The sequence below is a fragment of the Paramormyrops kingsleyae genome, chromosome 25 (genome assembly GCF_048594095.1).
Source record: "Paramormyrops kingsleyae isolate MSU_618 chromosome 25, PKINGS_0.4, whole genome shotgun sequence".
Classification (NCBI taxonomy): domain Eukaryota; kingdom Metazoa; phylum Chordata; class Actinopteri; order Osteoglossiformes; family Mormyridae; genus Paramormyrops; species Paramormyrops kingsleyae.
This window is the reverse complement of record NC_132821.1, coordinates 33,474,104-33,497,390: the sequence shown is the minus strand read 5'-3', so window position 1 is coordinate 33,497,390 and position 23,287 is coordinate 33,474,104. Positions and strand designations below refer to the sequence as shown.

At 45.8% G+C, this 23,287-nt stretch overlaps 1 protein-coding gene across 1 annotated transcript in view; it reads left to right on the top strand.

The window, feature by feature from the left end:
- LOC111855394 (protocadherin Fat 4-like) overlaps positions 1–22,442 on the top strand; it is a 70,837-nt gene extending 48,395 nt beyond the window's left edge. Inside the window, exons 7-17 of the mRNA XM_023834355.2 lie at positions 4,013–4,193; positions 4,936–5,186; positions 6,127–10,476; positions 11,983–12,087; positions 12,631–12,938; positions 14,226–14,311; positions 14,610–14,789; positions 15,185–15,309; positions 15,567–15,796; positions 18,949–19,207; positions 19,554–22,442. Of these exons, the coding sequence (XP_023690123.1) occupies positions 4,013–4,193; positions 4,936–5,186; positions 6,127–10,476; positions 11,983–12,087; positions 12,631–12,938; positions 14,226–14,311; positions 14,610–14,789; positions 15,185–15,309; positions 15,567–15,796; positions 18,949–19,207; positions 19,554–21,394 (7,916 nt within the window). The 3' untranslated portion in view covers positions 21,395–22,442. The remainder of the gene's footprint in view (positions 1–4,012; positions 4,194–4,935; positions 5,187–6,126; positions 10,477–11,982; positions 12,088–12,630; positions 12,939–14,225; positions 14,312–14,609; positions 14,790–15,184; positions 15,310–15,566; positions 15,797–18,948; positions 19,208–19,553) is intronic.
- Positions 22,443–23,287: the final 845 nt, after the last annotated feature.

Genomic DNA, 23,287 nt, shown 5'->3' with positions numbered 1-23,287 from the left:
TGGAGATTATATGGCCGGTCATGATTTTATTGGTATTTATTTAAGCTTTTTAAGGTTACAGAACTTGTGATGGTCACTGGTTTGCATCTCAAGAAAGGAAGCTGCTTTAGCCTTGAGAAAATGACTTGACCTGAAGAGATGCAGTAAAATACATGGGTATAGTACAGTGGCGGGTACTGCTGGAGTATTTTGGATACTAATGTCGGGCAATATTATTAATTAACTAACTAACGTGATGCAATGGACAATCATGGACAATAAAGTGTAAGTAAAGAAATCAGAGCAGCTCCAGTTCTGTTTGGGTTAAATTGTGTAAACATTCATTGAACATACAGTATTGATAAATACTACGCAGCTCCATGGACCAAGTTCTCCCATCCATAGGGTGCAACAACAGGCTAGATTTGTTTTCCCTTTGGTCAATCTAAGTTAGTTAGCCTCCATGACTTGATGCTATTAGTTAGTTAACTCACTGACTTGTTATAGGTCTTGCTTGGAAACTTCTTTGGCATCTCCTGGAAGATGCAGTAGCTGTCATGTGCTCCCTGGTGACCTCGTCATACGTTTGTGTGCTTCCTGGAGTGCATCAGAGACCATGGAAGGAGACTTAGGAATGTAATTCATCCCAAGAAGATCAAGGGTCATCTGTCAGCTGGACCAGGAGCTTGTTAGTTCAGGCGTGTTACCAAGATGGAGCTGGGAAGGGCACAGACGTTGAGGTCAGGCTGGACATCAGGCATTACTGCTTTCTTCCTACCAATCACCGATGCCTGTTTTAGTCATCACTCTCTCCCCAATGCTCCTCTCTCCCTTTATAGCAAAGCACGCTCCGCAACATTGTTCAGCTTAGTGTAATCTTAATTTCTACGGAATGTTCTGGAAGGTGAACCATCTGGTACAGCTTGTTGAAGGGGATTCTTGCCAAAGAGTTACGTATAAGTAGGCAGTCAAAAGCTCGACATCTTACTGAAAGACCTTCTCGTAGAGTGCTTTGGGACATACCTAGGTGCCGGCTGTCAGATGAGAGATATTTATAACTCACAAGGACACGCTATGAAATACTCCATTCATGCACAATACAACAGTTACATGCGGTGGAAATCACCGACTCGTGTCCTGTAAGGACTTATTGGGGAGCCATTACGGAGGAGCATTTACCATAATGACAACATGAGCCGTGTCCAACACACTGAGGAAAGACAAACCAGCTCAAACTCTCAAAGCGTTCAACGGGACATGACAGATTAAAAGATATTTTAATCTTACTTTGAAAAGTCATTTCCCCCCGATATGTAGATTTAGCTTGACGCCGTCACTCCCCTTCCTTTTGGGCAGTGAGGGAGTGGAACTCCAGCTCGGGATGCCGATCCTTGGCTCTGTCAGCGTCGCTCTGATTACTCTGTGCCAGTGTTGTAATTGCTGAGGGTTTCTAAGACACTGACTGCACATCTTCTTGTATCAATCAGTTGCTTTAGTCCCAGAATTTCCCCACTTAACACGTATGAGAGGAGTGACATACATAAACAAAATCAAAGGAAGATAAAAAGGTGATTTTACTGATTGACAATTTTTGGGCAGCACCACTTCTCTCTTACTGTCCATCCTGGATGGCTGACTTGGGGGGTGAGCGGAAGGGGGGGGGGCAAATCATCCTTTATTTGGGTTGCTGATTGGATGGCTCAGAAATCTCTGTATAGATTGGCAGTGATGGGTTATAAACGGCCATCTTCCCACAGGGGAATGTTTGGCTTATTTTTCAGGAAATTATACACTATAATAATTTTCTATTTAAACGCCCCAAGTGTGGCACATATTTATCGGGCTAGTAAAGTTTGTGAGAGACAGATTGACCAATTTATTTTGATCTCAACTGTCTTCATACCATTGACATAGGAGAGACTTTGAGATTTGGTAGAACTTAATTATTTGAATACAAACTTAATTATTTAAATACCAATATCTGTTGATTGGGGGGGGGGGGTGGGAGGGATGAATGAAGCCAAATTAAATACTGGGTGGGGGGGGGGGGCACATCCCCCTGATTCCTATGTCCCTGCTTGGAGTGAAAATGATGTTGACGCAGAAAAGGATACTGGTGTTTGAAGGTCATAGAAAGTGTTCCTGTTCCTGTTCCAGTTGAGGGGAGAGACTGGTTTTATGAAGGGAAGCTATGAAGCACCATAGCAGACTGGAGGAACGAAAGCAAAGGACAACTCTTTTGGCATCAGAGTGGGGAAGAGTACACATGAAAATAAAATGGGAACATGGTCATGGAACAGGATTATGTCTGGGGCTGGGCTTTGGGGCTGGGGGGTTTTTACTGGGTCTGTGACAGAAAAAAATACTGAGTGAAATATGGTGAACATTGGATCATGATTATCAAGAAATTTGTTGTATTTTACAACAGAACATAAGTAGAGATTTGACGGGTGGTGCAGTGGGATGCTTGGTGACATCGGTGGGTGGGCCGCTGTCTGTGGAGTCACAGAGTCTGACTGGTTAGAATTAACCTGGAAGGTCATTTGACACTGGAAGCTAAACCTGGGGGTCACAGAGGGTAACAGGGCACAGCACTGCACTGGGGTGGTCGTCATGACACTGCTGATCCTGCAGCCACAGATTAGCTTCAGTATCGCTGCAGAGTTACGAAGATCAGTGATCTGCCTCTTTAAGGAGATGCATTTCTGTATACCACTGAGTACCTGGTTAATTCTCCCCTTGTTTTACCTGAGCATAATCTCTCTTTAGATCTATCGATTTCTTTGCCCATCTGTAGAGGATTGCAGTCCAAATATATTTACGAGTGTACTCTTTCAGAATTCCATATATTCCATAAAGTTGTTATTCCATTCACTTCAATTTTATGTGAACTTTTCAGCAATTTTGAGAACGCTGTAAATGTTTCCGCATCTGGCTATGATTCTGCCATAATTCACACTGCTTGTGGCTCACAGCTGACCGTGCTGGATTGATTCTGAGCACCACAGTGTAACACCCCCCCCCCCCACCACGAGTATATCCCCCAGGCTGGTTTATGTTTCTCATGGAGATCACACTTTTACTTGCATAGAACATGGATTTGCATTGAGATTATTACTGTTGTTATTGAGTTATTCTCCAGTTACTGCTTTGCGGGTCACAAACGTTACCATTCACTGTAAATGACGTCTGATTTCACTTGAAAGTCATTGGAAGTATCACAGATTTTTGTTGCTTGAGAAGAAAATCTGAGACTACATGTCTGATTTTTCTCTAGATTAATACATTTATTAACACATTTATAACCACAGTATTGTCAGCCATAGGACTATAAAATTAAGGTTTCATTTACACTTTATATATCAGTTTGTTTAAGGTTATTTTTTCCTACTGAATTACAGGTGTTACTTTTATAATGAAAAAGTTACATTTACAAAATAATAGCAAGCAAACCTGCAAGTAGGTTTTGCATTCACTTACCATTAATCCAGTTTCAGAGCAAAGGAAGTGTACACTAGGGGCAGTGGAGAGTCACCAGTTCATGTGAGAACAGCCTTTGTGAAATGTGAAGGATCTCCCCAGAGCTCGGGCTGGATTTGAATCTATAGCCCTGTGGATTATAGCAGGTTATAGTGCGTTAGACTGTGGATTATAGCAGGTTATAGTGCGTTAGACTGTGGATTATAGCAGGTTATAGTGCGTTAGAATGTGGATTATAGCAGGTTATAGTGCGTTAGACTGTGGATTACAGCAGGTTATAGTGTGTTAGACTGATGATTATAGCAGGTTATAGTGCGTTAGAATGTGGATTATAGCAGGTTATAGTGCGTTAGACTGTGGATTATAGCAGGTTATAGTGCGTTAGACTGTGGATTATAGCAGGTTATAGTGCGTTAGACTGTGGATTATAGCAGGTTATAGTGCGTTAGACTGTGGATTACAGCAGGTTATAGTGCTTTAGACTCCCCCACTCTTTCAGGAGAATGTATTGATCCAGAAACAACCCCCACCCCCGTGTTGATGTTTTCTGCAGGGTCTCCACCTCTCAGTGGCTCTGGCACGGTGACCGTCCTCGTCAGTGACGTCAATGACAATGGGCCCCAGTTCTCCTCGCTTTCCTTCCATACCTCCGTGGCAGAGGACGCTCCCACGGGTGCCGACGTCCTGCTGGTCGCCGCTTCTGACTCCGACGCTGGCCTCAACGCCGCCATCAGGTGGGGGGGTGTGAGAGGGAGGTTTCCCTGGGTGCTGGGGCTTCCAGTCTGCCCCCCCCCCGCTGGGGTGTCCCAGGCTTAGGTTAGGAGGAGGGCCTTGGGATTAGCAAACGGAATAATGAAGATGTTAATTGGCAGTGACAGAACAATCAGTGCTCATTATGGCTTTAATAAAGCACAAAATGAGTCATAATCTTTTACCTCCTGTTTTCCCACATCATTAAGTCTTTTTTTTCCATCCAAGTTTTCAATTTTTGTTTGTTTTATATGGTTATATGGAAGACCTTGCAGGGTGTATACATAGATAACTATGTCACAAATTTTTAAATTTCTTTATTTTGTAAAATGTTGCTGAGCACAGTGTTTCACCGCTACACCAAAACGGAAAGTAGCCACATGAAAACTTAGTATGCAGTTCAACTGTAGCACATTTTCTTGCAGAGGACACTGGATTCGTATTGCTCCGTTCTAGAAATTATTTGGCTTGAACATTGAGCAATAAAGTTAAATATTTTGCTCGGAATAATTAATCATTGTTTTACATTCTGAAGAAATATAAGCGTCTACTGGAATATTCTAGCACAAATGAGGGCACTATACACAGGACAGTCTTCCAGTGGGGGCCCCTATGTGACCATTCTGGTATTTCCTCTCTGTAAATTTCTGGGTTCCCTTTACAAACACAGTCACATGGATGGAGTATAATTTCCATGGATAATTCTTCTCACTTTTTCTTCTCCAGCTACAGCTTGTCAGGAGGGCATGGGCAGTTCTCCATCAACCCCACGACAGGCCAGATCATAACCAGTGCTCTGCTGGACCGTGAGGTCCAGAGCTACTACATGCTGGTAGTGCTGGCATCCGATGGTGGGCTGCCCCGTCCTGCCTCGGGCTCCGCCACCGTCCGGGTGGAGGTGGGCGACGTCAACGACAACCCGCCTCGCTTCCACTACCACCCCTACGTCACCCACGTGCCAACACCCACCCCTGCAGGTGAGTCCTGCTAACAGCAGACTCACTACCAACCGTCCCAGACAGTAATAGCCAATATCACATGAATCCTCATCAAAATACAATTGAAAGAATTATACTTTAATTAATATTTAATATCAAATTGCGACAGAATAATATATATAATACATTATAAAATAGTAACCCAAACCTTTGTTAGCAAAAAAACTGAGCAACTTTAAAGCTAGCTTTTGAACATTTGAGTTGTTGGTGTGTCCTGTGATGGACTGGCATTTTATTTGGGGTGTTGTCCTATTTTATGTCCTGTGCTGTCTGGGATACCCACTAGGACCTCCAACTCGGGGACCCTGTACGGCAGGGGGGTCAAACTCCAGTCTTGGGGGGCCGGAGCCCTGTGTAGCTTAGCTCTTTCCCTGTTCCACCACAAATGATTCAGCTCAAGAGCTGTGTGGTAATTAGCACAAGGAGCTGAATCAGGTGTGTTAAATAATGAAATATTCTACATACAGTAGAGTCTCGCTTATCCGACATAAACAGGCCAGCAGAAAAATAAGCAAAAATGTCGGATAATGGGAGGTGTTAAGACAAAGCCTATTTAACGTCAAACTATTTTATAATTTTACACATTACAAACCAAATAATCATGTTTTACAACAAAACAATAGAAAGAATTAACTGAAAAAATGAACTTACAGTTACAGAATTGTCTGACATTAAATACAGGATGTACTGTACAGTCGGGGTAACTAATTAGCTGTGGTAGAGTCGGGAGCAACAAAAAATAGAGTACGATCACACTCACACTCACGCTCACACTCACGCTCACGCTCGCAACTTGCAGTTCTTGTTGGGGTTTTTTTGCGGTGGGACGTCGGGTAATGCGGAATATCGGATAAGCGAGACTCTACTGTATATGAATTCAATAATAATTTAGCTGCCGTCGTTGTTTTATTATGCACAGGTTCCTTAGTGTTTGCTGTGACCGTGACAGATGACGACGCAGGATCCAACTCACAGCTGTTTTATTCCTTGACTGGTGGGCACTCTGAGAAGTTCCACATTGACCAGGCAAGAGGCACCATCACAGCCAATGAAAAGCTGATAACCAGCAAGGAGGTCACCCTCACCGTCAGTGTGAAAGACCGTGGGGACAACCCCAAGTTTGACACAACCACAGTCACTGTCAGGTTTGCGTCAGGAGGGGAATTCCCAGTCATAAAACCAGGGCAGTCTGCTTTCACATTCCCTGAGAGTCAAGCAACAGGAACACTTGTTACGAAAGTCACAGGATTCTCCAAAAGAGGCGGGGATTTAACATACTACGTTGCAAGTGGAAATCTTGACAGTGCATTTTATTTGGACCAGCAAACTGGAGAATTATCTATCAAGAATGCTCTGGATTTTGAGAAAATCCAGAATTATGTGCTTTGGATCGAGGCTAGGGACCAAGGGTTCCCCCCTTATTCCTCATACAAGAAGGTAGATATAACCGTTCTAGATGTCAATGATAACTATCCAGTATTTGAACAAAAGCCTTTTCAAGCCCAGCTATTAGAAAATCTTTCACCACAGAGAGTTGTTGTAGTGTCAGCAGTTGACCATGACAGTGGGCCTAACGGTCAAATAGATTATACCATCATCTCTGGCAACAATGAGAACTGCTTTGTAATTGACCAATCTACTGGAGAAATCCGAACCACTAGGCCTCTGGATCGAGAAAAAACAGCTCGGTTTGTATTGAGTGTCAAAGCAACAGATCAAGGTACCCCTCCAAAAAGCTCAACAGTTGACGTTATCATAACAGTTCTGGATGTGAATGACAACAGCCCAAGGTTCTCCAAGATTTTCAGTGCCACGGTGCCTGAAAGTGCCCCGATCGGCTATACAGTCACACGTGTCACAACCTCAGACGAAGATGCGGGAGCAAACGCAGTAAGCCATTACTCCATCTCCAGTACCAGTCTTCCTTTCGCTATTAATTCCGAAACTGGTGACATTAGCATTAGACGTCCTTTGGATAGAGAAGTCACTGATCGCTACATTGTTAAAGTATCAGCTCATGACTCGGGCTGGACTGTTAACACTGATGTCACGATATTTGTAACAGATGTTAATGATAATACCCCCAAGTTCAGCAAGCCATCCTACTACCTTGAATATCCTGAACTCGCACCTGTTGGGTCAGTTGTGATTCTTGTTAATGCCACTGACCCTGATGAAGGCTTTAATGGGCAAGTGTTCTATTTCATCAGATCACCGACTGAATTCTTCCAAATTAATACAAGCTCTGGGGAGATCCTCATTAAACAGCCCCTGAGATATAAAAATTCCACTGTACCTGGCAATCTTAACATGAACCGCCATGATTTCATTGTAACAGCATCAGACAGGGGAGCTAAACCTTTATTGACTGAGACAACCGTCACTGTAAACATTGTGAAAAGAAATGACAACCCACCTCAGTTTGAATACTCCAGTTATTATACACCAGTTACAAAAAGCGCCAAAGTTGGAACAGATCTGATTCAAGTGAGAGCCAGTGATGATAATAACTTCAGCCCGATCTCTACGATGGAATACTCAATATCAGGAGGCAACAGCTCTAGTAAGTTTCATCTGGACAGCCTGAGTGGCTGGATTACTGTATCCTCATCAGTGGCATCTGATGTCAGTAAAGGTTTCCACATTGAAATCACAGCTACAGATAATGGTAATCCACCACTTTCATGCAAAGCTACAGTGCGTGTCCAGGTGACCGAAGAGAACCTCAGCACGCCAGAGTTTTCACAGAACCATGTCACCGCCACTGTCCCTGAGAGCTTCAGCATTGGAACCACCATCAGGACGCTCTTAGCGAGAGATGGGGACAGTGCAGTGAACGGTCGTGTCACATATGGCATCATCTCTGGGAATGAGGAAGACTATTTCTCATTGAATAGCACAACAGGAGCCTTAAGCTTAAGTCAACCCTTGGACTATGAAAAGAAGAAGTCTCATACACTTAGGATTTCTGCTACTGATGGAGGTTGGATTGCAAGGACTGGCTATGCCATGGTCACCATCCATGTGACTGATGTGAATGACAACCCTCCTGCCTTTGACTCTGAGGAGTACTTCCCAACCGTTCAAGAGAATGTCCCCAGTGGTACAGTAGTCATGAGATTGAACGCGACTGACAAAGACTCTGGTGCAAATGCTTTAGTAGCTTATGTAATTCAGTCCTCTGATAGCGACTTGTTCATAATTGACCCAAACACAGGAATTATCACCACACAGGGCTTCTTGGATTATGAAGTCAAACAAGTGTACCATTTAACCGTGAAGGCTTTTAACATCCCAGATGAAGACCGCTGCAGCTTTGCAAATGTCAACGTCCAGCTTAAAGGGGTAAATGAATACATCCCCCGCTTTGTGTCAAAGCTGTATTATTTTGAGGTATCTGAAGCAGCTCCCAAAGGGACAGTGGTAGGGGAAGTCTTTGCAAGTGACCGCGACCTGGGAAAGGATGGAGAAGTCCACTATCTTATATTTGGGAAGAGCCGAAAGAAGGGCTTCGGGATACACAAGACCACAGGGCAAATTTACATCATGGGCCACCTTGATCGAGAAAAAGAGGAGAAAGTCTCCCTGACGGTGCTGGCAAAGAATGCAGGATGCATAAGAGGAGCAGATATCGATGAGGTATTGGTGAACATCACCATTCTGGACGCTAACGATGCCCCTGTCTTCAGCTCAGAGGTATACAGCGTGAAAGTGGCTGAAGCCCTTTCCATTGGCACTATTGTGATATCAGTCTCTGCCACGGATTCTGACTCCATTCCAAGCTGGAACGCATTCTCTTATTCATTAGCGAATGATAATGATAAGATTGACTTCTCCATCAATCCTCAGAATGGTCAGGTTTCAGTGGCAGCTGAGCTTGACAGGGAATCTGTACCTGTTTACAATGTCACCCTACTTGCTGTGGATTCCGGCTCACCTCCTGCGACTGGAAGGGCCACCCTGATTGTGACCCTGGAGGATGTCAACGACAATGGCCCCACTATTGTGACCACCAGTGGAGAGGTTTTGGAGAACCAACACCCTGGAACACCAGTCATGACCCTTCAGTCCACTGACCCAGATCTACCCCCGAATCAAGGGCCGTATACGTATAGTCTGGTTGCTGCTGGTTCATGGGCAAGCTATTTTGACCTCAGTCCCAGTGGATTGTTGTCCACACGACGAGAAATTGACCGGGAACAAGTGAGCGATTTCTTCCTTCCCATAGTAATCAGGGACTCTGGCATCCCACAAATGTCCTCCACGGGAACAGTTCACATCAGAGTTGCTGATCAAAATGACAATCCCTCAAAGTCCAGGACAGTGGCGATCTTTGTGCATTATTTTGGGACAATGTTCCCTGAGGGTTCTCTAGGCAGTGTGAAACCCCAGGATCCTGATGTGGACGATGTCTTCCGCTGTTTTCTTATGCCGGGTGGGGCCAGCATCTTTACCATCTCAGCAGACTCATGTGACCTCAGTTCCAGTGCCCGCTCCACAGATGAAACCTTTGACCTGGTAGTCAACAGCAGTGACGGCGTGCATCGCAGCGTCAACAACCAGCTGCAAGTCATCTTCATGGGCTTCAGCAACGCCACTGTTGACAACAGCATCCTGATTCGCCTCCGTGTCCCAACTGTAAAGACCTTCCTCACTAACAGCTACCTGGCCTTCATGCAAGTGGCTAACTCACAACTAGCTGGCCTCGGATCCAATGTGCAGGTCTATGGAGCTTTTGAACGAGATAGCCAGACCTATGTGATGGTGGCAGTGAAGAGGGGCTATAAGCAGTATGTTCGCCCCAGTGGCGTAGCCACATTTTTCCAGAGCATTAAGGATGTCCTCCATCGTAAGAGTGGGGTAGAAATTGATCAAGTAGACTATGATCCCTGCACCTGCAACCCTTGCCAGAATGGGGGTTCCTGCAGGAGGCGTCTTGCTGTGGGGCCTGAGATGAAGGTAGAGGAGACCATGCCCATTATCCTAGTTTCTAATCAGCCCCTACAGCCCTACGCTTGCAGCTGCCTGCCTGGTTATGCGGGGATGCTGTGCGATGCTGATATCGATGAGTGCCGGCCAGCTCCTTGCCACAATGGTGGGACCTGCCACAATCTTGTGGGCGGGTTCTCCTGCACATGCCTCGAGGGCTTCACCGGAATGGCCTGCGAGCGGGACATCAACGAATGCCTGTCCAAGCCCTGCCAGAATGGAGCACTCTGCCAAAACTACCCTGGATCCTTCAAATGCCACTGTAAATCAGGATTCACAGGTATGCTTTGTCTCTACACTACCTTGTTCATTATTAATGAATTGTAATGCATCTTTTATCTCAATAGCTACTATATTTTGTTATGATTGTACCTAAGTAGCAAATGAGTTACTACTACATTACTAAGGAACTGTATTGTAAAGTGTATTGTAAATATTGCCTGTTCTGTGCATGTGGTTTGCATGTTCTCCCTATGTTCTGTGCGTGTGGTTTGCATGTTCTCCCCATGTTCTGTGCGTGTGGTTTGCATGTTCTCCCCATGTTCTGTGTGTGTGGTTTGCATGTTCTCCGCATGTTCTGTGTGTTTGGTTTGCATGTTCTCCCCATGTTCTGTGCATGTGGTTTGCATGTTCTCCCCATGTTCTGTGCATGTGGTTTGCATGTTCTCCCCATGTTCTGTGTGTGTGGTTTGCATGTTCTCCCCATGTTCTGTGCGTGTGGTTTGCATGTTCTCCCCATGTTCTGTGCGTGTGGTTTGCATGTTCTCCCCATGTTCTGTGTGTGTGGTTTGCATGTTCTCCCCATGTTCTGTGAGTTTCGTCTGAGATTCCCTCCCACAGTCCAAATATATGCTAGATTAATAGATTAATTGGTATCTCTGAATTGCATGACCCACAGTGTATGATTGTGTGTGTGAATGTGTTCATGTGTATCACTGTTGTCAAGCTGCAGTCCTGGGGGGCCGGAGCCCTGCACATTTCCCCTCATTTAACACACCAGATTCAACTCCTTGTGCTAATTACCATACAGCTCTTGAGCTGAATCATTTGTGGTGAAACTAAGCTAGAGGGCTCCGGCCCCCCAGGACTGCAGTTTGACACCCCTGATGTATGTGCTCTGTGACGGCCTGGTATCCCGTCCAGGGTGCCCCCCAGCTTTGTGCTCCAGGCTCCAGGCCCCCTGCGACCCTGTCGTGTTTAAGTGGTTAGAAGATGGATGGAATGATACATGTTTATTTCAAGTTATTTGTAATATTGATTCGTCTTGCCTATGTCCCAGATAAAATCCCAATATAGTTTTTGTTCAATTCTCAGTAAAAATCCTGAACCGTGAAATTTTGGGCAGCATATGGAAATGTGTTGTTTTCATTACTATAGCCATTTCCAAAATGACTTGCACAGTCTACCTTTCACACTTTTCCCAGTTATACAGCTGGATATTATTAGTTAAGGGATTTTAACTCCTAGCTCAAATGTTTTTTCAGAAGATTTCTTGCGAGTTCACCTGGCAGACTTTTAGTTAAAGGTCTGTCATTGATCTCTCAATATTTAACGATCACGTACACTTCAGATATGTCATAGTATACTTGGAATCAATTGACTTGGTCTCATATAACAAATAAGGTCAGTTCACGTTCCAAATAATTTACCTTGTCATTGAGAGAGTGAGCAAAAGGCTGCAGCATCCACACCAAAATATGCTCTGGGGGTGTTTTCCCAGTTTGACCGTGTTGACTAGTGCAGCTTCATTCGTCCTAATTTGTGTCGTATTGTTCGGTGATCCAAGGTACATCATGTGAGTCTGCAATCAACTACTGCGAATGCAATCCTTGTTTTAATGGCGGATCCTGTCAAAGCAATGTGGACGGATATCGCTGTCATTGTCCATTCGGTAAGTGGTAATTGCACTAATCGGCTAGACCTTCAGCTCTTGGCTCGCCTGCATGGAACAACTGCCAAAAATGATCATTTCTAACCTGGTTGTAGGCCAGGGTAATGAAGACTGTCTGCCTGAGTTCATTTGGGTCAGAGGAGCAACAGCTGGCATTAGCTGACAGCGGGTCTTGTAAAGACATTTGAGCTAAAAGGATGGTTTTGTTTTACATCCGAACGCTAAGCTATGTGGTCAGTTTTGAAAGCCTACTGTGTGCAAGTGTGACATCATGTCCTATTCTCTGTCACTCACCTGTCTTGAATAGTCTTCAAATATTTGTGTTTATAGACAGTTTTTTTTTCCAAATAAACAGATATTCATATGCTAATGACATGTTTATGAATAGTTCAATAGATAGATTGAAGATCAGATATAAAAGACAGAGTTAGCTTCATTTCAGTTACTCAGTCATGCATTTTAAGTTATTTAGCATTTGAGCTTAAAGGAATGCTATGTTCATTTTGTAGTCATCATGAATTATTCACCATTATTATTTCCAAGGTGTCTTTGGAAAGAATTGTGAACTTAGTAGCTATGGCTTTGAAGAACTGTCATACATGGAGTTCCCTGCTCTGGATCCAAACAACAACTACATCTACATGAAGTTCTCCACCATCCAAAGCCACGCCCTTTTACTGTACAACCATGACAACCAGACCGGGGAGGAGGCCGAGTTTCTCGCCCTGGAAGTGTTCGAGGGCCGTATGCGCTTCTCTTTCAACTTGGGAAGTGGCACCTTCAAACTGATGACCATGAAGAAGGTTTCTGATGGCCAGTTCCACACAGTCATTGCCAGAAGAGCTGGAATGGTGAGAAGACCGTTCATTATGTCAGTCAGAGGTGGATTGTTTACAGCCAGAAAGTGAAAATGCAGACCAAGATTTTGTTTCAATCAACCAGTTGAGTACTATGTGACTGTGGCTTTTTATACTCAACTGGTTGGTTGAAACAAAATCTTGGTCTGGATTTTTACTTTCTGGACCTGAACTATCCACCTCTGATATCACTCATCATGCTTCATTAATGTCCTGGTGTTATTATAAAGAATAGGTCTTTATTCTTTATAACTTGGGAAACAGGTAAACCATTAACCAACAGAGAGGTCTCTATTTGTGGGTTCAGGTCTGCATTGCTAGGAGTGAAATAAGACAGTTTTTAATGTTTACATATGTGTGTGGATGTGTGTATATGTAGGACATTTCCCAAATTTTCCCACTGGTCCAAAAGTGATCGTTTTTCATGGGTGTCTCAGTTGTATCAATGTGTAACTGCCAAAGCAGTAACTCGGTAAGGATAGCGTGTAATTCTGCTGGCCCTGACTGACACACTCACAGTCACATGTGTTTATCCAACTGAAGAGTACGTGTCTCATTAAAAGGGTCAAAAAAATGCAACGTTCGAAAGCCCAATTCCATAATAAATCAACAATGTGAAAGTTTAAGTGATTCATTTTCATGCATGAGACCATATGTATACCATATGCAAATGGAATCCATGATTCACAATTTTTTTCATAAACTCGTTATGTACAATAAGTTCATTTTATGCTTGGGTGGTATATATTTTTTTCATACTGTCATACCTTCTAGACATTTCACCCCAGTATGGTAATTGACGAAATAAAAAAAAAAATACATAAATCACTGTAGGCTTCTGTAAGCTGCAGAATTAGGGAGCCTTAACCAGAAGACGACTCCTTGTTGTTAAAAAGATCGGCCTTTGTTTGCTGACATCACTTCGCTTCTTCGTTGTCACACAACACACCACGTAACCACCACCAGCGTGTGTGGGAAGCGCAGTTAACCAATCTGCTGTCTACATTGGCTAACGCATACGAACTTGGGCAAGATCGCTGCAGTATTTTATATGAAATATTAGTCTTGCGTGCAAATGGTCTCCACAAGCAAATAGTTTCTTATCCACTTCCAAATAGTTCTTCTGTTGGCTAAGTTCCCTGTTGTAATAAATTAGTTTCATTTTGGATTTGTATTTTCCATCAGTTAAAAAAAAAAAACAGTTGCAGCTTCTATATTTCGGGTAACTTCATTCGAGTGTTTGGTTCCTTTCGTCCTATTGTATCTGTGTGTCTGTTCCAGTCTGCTTCCCTAACCGTGGACCAGTGCACCGAGGACCAGGAACCGGGATTCTGCACGGTCAGCAGCATGGCGTTACACAGAGACTGGTAAGGGGACGCCCAGACACAGGCCTCGGAACAGCTGTCAGCGTTCAGTGAGAGAAAGGCCCCGAGTCCGAGGGCCTTGACAAGCTGGACAATGAGCAGAACTGTGGAGCACATTCTGACTGACCCGACTGTCACATAAGCAAAGGCTGCGGTTAAAGCGGCGGGTGCCGCGGGGGTGCGGCGGCCATTGTGCTGCTGTCAGCCAGTCGATCAGCGCCAGTGTGTGGCAGCCCGAGCGCCAGTGTGGGCCTTGTCGTTGCCCGAGACGCTGATCCCGCCGCCTCTTTGTGCCTGGCAGGGTGCTGGACGTGCGTCCCAACAGGCTCTCGGTGGGGGGCATGCGATCCACGGAGCCCCTCCTGCGCCGGCCGGGGCAGGTCGCCGCTCACGACTTCGTGGGCTGCGTCATGGAGCTGGCCGTCAACGGGAACCCGCTGGAGCCGGGCCAGGCCCTGGAGACCCATGGAATCACGGACAGGTTCGGGGGGGGGCGGCTCCACAGGGCTCATGCGCTTTCAGTCTCCCATCGCGGCCTAACATTTAACATATATTATGCCTTAAAGTGTATCATTCAGTGCTGCCGCATCGCATGGTGTTCAGCACTGAGCATCCCTTCGCTGCACGATATGTAATGTTTGTCATTTATTATTTACTCAATGGCCAGAATTTAGCTTTCAGTGACACATGACTGCCTGACATTTAGCATTTAGTGTCTCCTCACTGACTGGCCTATTCATCGCCTGTCTATCTCCTGACATTTAGCATTTAGCACTTCTTCATTGCCTAACAGTAACATTCAGCGTTTTATCGCCGCCTGACCCTGCCCTGCATTCAGGGTGCTCTCATTGCTGAACTCTGCACCCATTGTTACAGATGCGCCAGGATGGAAGGAGCGTGTGCAAATCAGCCGTGTCACCACAGCGGCACATGTGTCGACCGCTGGTCTTGGCAGCAGTGCCATTGTGGGGAGGGATTCACCGGGAAGTACTGTGAGAGATGTAAGCAACTATCTATTAGGTTTGGAGTTCATCTGCCTGTATCTGTGTGTGGTATGCAAATTACCGGGTCCAGAGGTCATTGGCATCGACGTGTGATTGGGACATCAATATTTGGGTTCAGGCCTCATTGACTGTGTCAGTGTTCTTTTATATAGATGAGTGACTGAGTTCAGAATTCAATGACCCATGTCTCTGTTTAGTGCATGAGGGGTTGGGTTCAGAGCTCATTGGCTTCTATGTCTGTGGTTCATCTGCAGTCATGAGTGCAGACACAGCTCTGTCCCTGAACGGCTACGGCCGATTGGACTACTCTCTGAAACCCGGAAGGAGGCGTGACATCCTATTGGCAGAGACCCTGCGGAGCCTGGTGAAGGACCCCGCCCCCGGCCCAGCCAACCCAAGCAGTCTGGAAATCCGATTTCGCTCACGGAGCATGACGGGGACTTTACTCCATGTGCAAGAGAGTAGCAACTACACTACGGTGAAGGTGAGCAGACTCATAAAGCCAATACTGCCTCCTCCGCAAATGTGCTTTGACTCGATCCTACATGTTTAATTATCTACAGCTCTGACTAGTCCAACGCCATCACTGCTAATCCTAAAAACTGATTGGCCGAACAATACTGTAATAAATTTACATTCGATCATATTCTTAGCTCTGTTTCTTGTGCATACTCCCTATTCCTCAATCCAGTCTGCATTACTATCCCCATTACAAAGTGTAATCCCAGTTCCTTTTGCCTCCCTTGTTCTCATTTCCCCATTAGTCCTATTCTCCTTTCTAAGGAGGGTAAGGATTCACCCAATCGCATCGGTGCACTGGATACAATTTGGGATGAAGTCGGGATGCATCATTTCTAACATCTTTGCATCGACAGAATCCAATTTATTAATATATAAGTATTAGTTCAGGCCTCATGCTTTTACTATTTAGAAATGTGATTTTAACCGGTAATTTAATATCTTGATTGATTCCCCCTCTCTAAACTGCTCCTCCAGCACAATCTCTCATCTCCAGCTCTCAACTGCCGTCAAACTGTTTGTATTATAAGAACATAAGAACTATACAAACGAGAGGAGGCCATTCGGCCCATCGAGCTCGCTTGGGGAGAACTTAACTAATAGCTCAGAGTTGTTAAAATCTTATCTAGCTCTGATTTAAAGGAACCCAAGGATTCAGCTTGCACTATGTTATCAGGAAGACTATTCCATACTCTGACTACACGCTGTGTAAAGAAGTGCTTCCTTAAATCCAGTTTGAAATGTTCTCCTGCTAATTTCTACCTATGGCCACGAGTTCTTGTATTTGAACTAATGCTGAAGTAACTATTTGGTTGAACAGCATCCAAACCTGTTAGAATCTTATAGATGTCCCCCCTCAGTCCCCTTTGCTTGAGGCTGAACAGATTTAGCTCAACTAACCTTTCCTCGTATTATTTCCTCTAAGACCAGGAATCATTCTTGTGGCCCTACGCTGCACCTTTTCTAAGGCCGCAATGTCCTTTTTAAGATATGGTGACTAAACCTGCACATAATATTCTAGGTGAGGTCTCACCAAGGAATTGTATAATCTTAGCATTACCTCCCTTGACTTAAACTCCACACACCTGGAGATATACCCCAACATCCTATTGGCCTTTTTTATTGCTTCCCCGCAATGGCGAGAATGAGACATGGAAGCATCAACATACACACCAAGGTCTTTCTCATAATCAGCTACCTTTATTTCAGTAGGTCCCATAAAATACCTGTACTTTATGTTTCTGCTCCCTACATGGAGTACCTTACATTTGTCTATGTTAAATTTCATCTGCCAGGTGTTGGCCCAGTCACTAATTAAATCAAGATCCCACTGTAGCTGCTGAGCCGCTAGTTCAGTATCTGCTACACCACCCACCTTGGTGTTATCTGCAAATTTCACCAGTTTACTGTATATATTGGTGTCTATATCATTTATGTAAATTAGGAACAATAGTGGTCCTAAAATTGAACCCTGCGGTACCCCACTATGAACGCAGGCCCACTGTGACATTGTGCCTCTTATAACTACTCGCTGCTTCCTATCTGTTAACCAGTTTTCAATCCTGGTCGCTACAGTTCCTAAAATACCTGTCGCTTTGAGTTTAAGTAAGAGCCTCTTGTGGGGGACAACATCAAAAGCCTTTTGGAAATCTAAGTAGATGACATCATAGGCCTTCTTATAATCAACTTCCTGAGTAGCTTCCTCAAAAAAATCCAACAGATTTGTTAAACAGGATCTACCTCTCCTAAATCCATGTTGGCTATCCCTCAAAATGTTATTTGAGTCCAGGTAATCTACCATTTTCTCTTTGATTATAGCCTCCATAACTTTACCAGTTATACAAGTTAGACTGATTGGCCGATAGTTTGACAAATTACTTCTATCCCCTTTTTTGAAAATGGGCGTTATGTTGGCATGCTTCCAATCAGAAGGTACCACACCTTCAGATAAGGATTTTTGAAACAGTAAAGTTAAGGGTCGGCAAATAATATCCCTCATCTCTTTTAACACTATAGGTAAGATGCCATCAGGGCCCTGTGATTTATTTATTTTGAGCTTAAATCATAAAATGGCATCACAGTGCCATTTTATGTGGAATACTGGGCAGTCCTAGAAAAGTATAGCCATTGGAATTTCATAGCATCATATTCTTTTGCATCCCGTCGTATCCCTTTGCATCGCGTCGTATCCCTTTGCATCGCGTCGTATCCCTTTGCATCGCGTCGTATCCCTTTGCATCCCGTCGTATCCCTTTGCATCGCGTCGTATCCCTTTGCATCGCGTCGTATCCCTTTGCATCCCGTCGTATCCCTTTGCATCCCGTCGTATCCCTTTGCATCCCGTCGTATCCCTTTGCATCGCGTTCCATATCATCTAAGGTATCTTCCAGCTTTAGGTTTAAAGAGGCTCTGAAAACCATAATGTCTTGGTCAAGTATTTGTAATTTCCACACCATATTTAATCAGGCCTCAGCAAGGCTTTACATGTCCCTAGCGTTTAGCATGTATTTGGTGTCTACTGCTCTGCGCTGCAGCAACAATAACAAAGACGGAAAATCTGTGCTACCATTTCTGTGAGGATAATCGTCAGCATCGCATTCCAGTTTATCAGGACACAATACTCAGTTTCCACACATCAGAAAACATCCAGCATCAAAGAGTATTTTTAATGTGATATGAAACCTAGAAAGGAATTTAAAATTATTTCCAAAGTAATTAAAATACTTCAGATTATAATTGTTAGTTACACATCTGACTTTGTGGTATTGCATGTTAATTAAAATATGCGCTATAACCACAGTAACCATGGTTTAATTGCAGTCAGTGGTAAAACTAGGGCAAAAATGGGATCCCTCGAAACCTTTGAGAAAACCACAGTGCCATTTTATGTGGAATACTGGGCAGTCCTAGAAAAGTATAGCCGTCGGAATTTCATTAGCTTGGCACAGACTTCTTTGCATGTTTTTTACATTATTTTTGTTGCTAATATTTACATAACCGATTGTATCTCTGGCCAGCCGCATTACACAGAGCGAATCAGGTTGGAAAGCAGGATGTGTTTGATCTGCATGAAGCCATCGCAGTGACTGACTGCAGCCCCTTTTTTTTTACGTCCAGCTGAAGAACGGACATCTGCTGTACATCTCGGACGCCGGCGTCGGGGGCAAGGTGGAGAGGACGTTAACGGAAAAGGCGGTCTCAGACGGCCAGTGGCACACTCTTCTGCTTCTGAAGCACCAGTTGGCCACTTCACTCAGAGTTGACAACAGCCCGCCCAAGGAGATCCTGCATCTCACCCAGGACTTTGGGGGGGTTAATGTCCTAACCCTCTCCCTCGGGGGGGTCCCCTCAGAGTCCATTCAGAAGGACGGCTCAGGTGAGTCAGTTATCTTGAACCTGACGTGGACTTTAAAGCGCTCTTCTGCAGCACCATTGAGGAACAATGCAGAGCTATATTTATACCACAATGACAAACAGGAATCCATGAAACATCTTCCAGCTGGAATTGACGCTCATCTTGCGTACGATGTTGTATCAATTAAATTTCAAAACGACATTCCCAGTATTTCCCTAATGACTCTGTTCCTGGTATTGTTAAGGAAACAATCTGGCCCTGTCACATATTTTGAAAAGAGATTAGCTCCGTTTGGTCCGGATGCTTCATCCCGGGCCGATATCCAGGGCGACCTCCCTGTGTCTGAACGGCTCTTCCTCTCTTCCAGGCTTTGATGGCTGCATAGCGTACGTGAAATATAATGGGCAGATCCTGCCCTACAGCGGAGACCATGATGTAGTCACCATCTCCAGAACGCACCCGTCAGTGCAGGCGGGCTGCCGTGGGCCCGACGTGTGCGCCAGCAACCCCTGCCAGGCCAGCCTGCTCTGCGTTAACCACTGGTACAGCCACCGCTGCACCCCCCCAGGTGACTGTGCCTTGAGCCCCTGTCAGAATGGGGGCAGCTGTGAGCCTCAGGACCCTTATGGATTCACCTGCACCTGTACAGAATTCTTCACGGGACGGACCTGCCAAATTCCACTGGCTTGCCTGGGCATTGAATGCCCCCAGGGCACCCACTGTGAAATGGCCCCGGGCGGGGGGTTCGTCTGCAGCCCGTCTCCCGCAGAGGGAGGACTCCTGCCCGCTTGGGCCATCCCAGCCATTACGGGGGGCTGTGCATCCGCCCTGGCGCTCCTGGTACTGGGCCTCATTCTATGCAACTGTTTGCGGAGCCGCCGGACCAGTGAACCCAAGGGAACAAAGGCACCCGAGGAAGAAGAGGAAAAGAAGAAGAAGGGCAGTGAGAATGTGGGATACAATGATCCAGACAGCACACAGTCATATGGGGACGACATGGCGGTGCGTAAGCAGCCCGAGGGCAACCCCAAGCCCGACATCATCGAGAGGGATAACCCCTATCTGATCTACGATGAGGCCAACCTCTCGCATGGAAGTGGACCGGTACCAGGGGCCAGGCCTGAGGCGGAAATGGAGCACTACGACATCGACAATGCCAGCAGCATCGCCGCCTCAGATGCCGACATCATCCAGCACTACAAGCAGTTTCGTAGCCATGCTCCTAAGTTCTCGATCCAAAGGCATAGCCCTCTGGGTCTGGCCCGGCAGTCGCCCATGCCATTGGGAGCGGGGAGCTATGGGTACCAGACCTCGTACGGGCAGACCCTGAGGTCCACGCCCCTCAGCCATGCCACCAGTCCTACCACTGCCCCCCTCTCTCGACATAGCCCGGCTGCCTTTACTAAACCATCAACGCTGTACCGGCACAGCCCTGCCCGGGAGTTCACCTTGGCCCGCAGAGAGAGCAGCCCCCTGGACCCCCACAGTGAGGCCTTCCAGTATGCAGCACGACTGGGCCGGCGAAGCAAGAGTCCCCAGACCATGGCGGCCCAGGGCTCAAGACCCAGCAGCCGCATGAGGCAGCCCATCGAGCAGCTCCCCTTAGAGACAGGGCCCCCCGTGGGGCTCACCATCGACGAAGTGGAGAGGCTTAACACGCCCCGGCCTCGCAACCCCAGCATCTGCAGCGCTGACCACGGGCGCTCCTCCTCCGAGGACGACTGCCGGAAGCCGCTGGCCCGTGGGCGGAACCCCGCCGACGGCATCCCTGCCCATGAGTCTTCCTCTGAGAGTGAGTCACATGACTCCTTCACCTGCTCCGAGATGGAATACGAGCGTGAGAAGCCCAGCTATGGGTCCCGGGTGCCCAAGCTCTCCCAGGTCAACGAGTCTGACGGTGACGACGAAGACTACGGCGGCCGGCTCAGACAGCGGCGCTACTCGAACCGCCGACCTGAAGGTGTGGGAGGTGGTCCCCAGGTACCAGTAACCGAGCACCACACCCTACCCTACAAAACGGGCCAACAAGCTGGGGCTTTCAACTGGGACAGTCTGCTGAATTGGGGACCAGGTTTCAGCCATTATGCAGATGTATTCAAAGACCTGGCTCTGCTTCCTGAAAACACAGCTGGGAAAGACATTGAGATGCAGACCACTGATGGGGCCACGTTCATCCAGAGCAATGCAGAGGTGGAGCGATATTTGTAAAATTTTATTTATATTAGCCTCTCGTTTCACGGGCCGTTGCTGAAACGAGGAGGACTGACGCGGTGCAACTCGTGAAAGAGGACTTGTTTACATTCCCTCCTGATCTCGGAAACATGGTTACGTTCTTTCCGTTTGCCAAACCCGCACCTGAATCCGCGTCTCCTAAAGAATCTCGCCAGGCGGTTTTGATAGGTGACCAATGGCATCTGTTTAAAAAATCTGTCTGTCCCGTAATGTCCGATCCCTGTTAAAAACGCCTTGGCATGTTATGTATACATGTCACGTGCTTTTTAAAATGTCTGTTTAAACTTTTTAGCTTCTTTTTTTAATGAAACTGATACGATACATTCAATAGTGAAAACAAGCACATGGGTTTCATCTGTCACACCTGAAATGCTGTACACATCCTGGGGCGTGGAAGGAGAATGTTCCTTAGCTCACCGTTAAATCCGTCACGCGGACGCTAACGCCACTTATTACACATCCCGGGGCGTGGAAGGAGAATGTTCCTAAGCTCACCGTTAAATCCGTCACGCGGACGCTAAGGCCACTTACAATCCTTATCCAAAAGGGCTAGAGGGCCTGGGATGGAGGATGACCTCTCGTCTCCTGCATCTTTGACGATTCGTTCTGAAGGTGTAATAATGCTGGTGGAAGGAACCCGGGGGGGACGTGGTGAGAACCACCCCCCCATGCCACGAGGTCACCCCGTGTCAGAAACATGAGGGGGGTGGGCCGCGAAACGACCCCAGACCACCCAGCAAGCTCTCCTGCACGCTCCCTCAAGAGAGCAACTATCGTCAACCTTGTGTTTTCACAGAAGTGATCACTTTCACTCTTGTGTTCAGCGACAGCTAACTGTCCCGTCTCTGTATCGATGCTTGCAAGTGATGAAAAATTGTTTTCTTACTTTCAGGGAAAGTAAGACAATGTATGTGTTTTTACAAAGACGAGTTACTTATGTAACAGCCATTATTCCACTTTACAAAGCCTAATGTGTGCTTTGTGTGTGTAAAAGCCAATAACAATAAAAAACAGTTAAAAATGACAGCTTTAATATATGTGTGGTATTGGGGGGGATAGGGGAAGCAGGGAAGTCAGATTTAATCAGGTATGTTATTGAGGTAACATTTATGCGCTTATTTTCTTTCCAAACAAAAAAACACCCCTTGCACGGACATTACCATTTTCTGGGAGGTACGACATTCTCAGGGGCCTCGTTCTGATACAGGTTTTTAGCCCAGAGGGTCTCTCGCTGGTCCTGCGTTATAAAGACACACGATCAGAACCGGTCCATTCTGGGCCGACAGGGCTTCCTTGCATGCCAGTGATGGAGCAGGATTTTGCCAAGCGGATCAAAAAATTGTTAAAAGAATCGCCAAAATAAATCTCTGTGAATGAAATTCCTGTCTACACACCCTAAGCTATTTATGCTTAGTGAAATGAAACAAGCAATATTGGAATGCTTCTTTTCATTTACCCCATTGTGCTCTCCTTTGAGACACACTGACATACATGTAAGGGATAATGTACAGGCAGCCGGTAGTTATCGCAGAAATAAGCCCCGACAGTGTGATCAGGACCCGACGCAAAGCGGAGGGTCTTGTATCACACTGAAGGGGCTTATTTCGCGATAACTACCGGCTGCCTGTACATTATCCCGCTTATTACACGGCTACTTGCCACATAAGGAAAACGACATGGACATGAATATGAATTTGAAACATTTTATTGGCATATTTGTTTTAAAATAACATTTTTATCTTTCCGCGAAACGATATAGTACCACGTGACTATGCGTTATTACTTTGGAGCGGTTATTATTTGAAAATAATGAACCTGCAAATGTCTCAACTGACCAATCAGAATCAAGCATTCCAGAGAGCCGTGTAA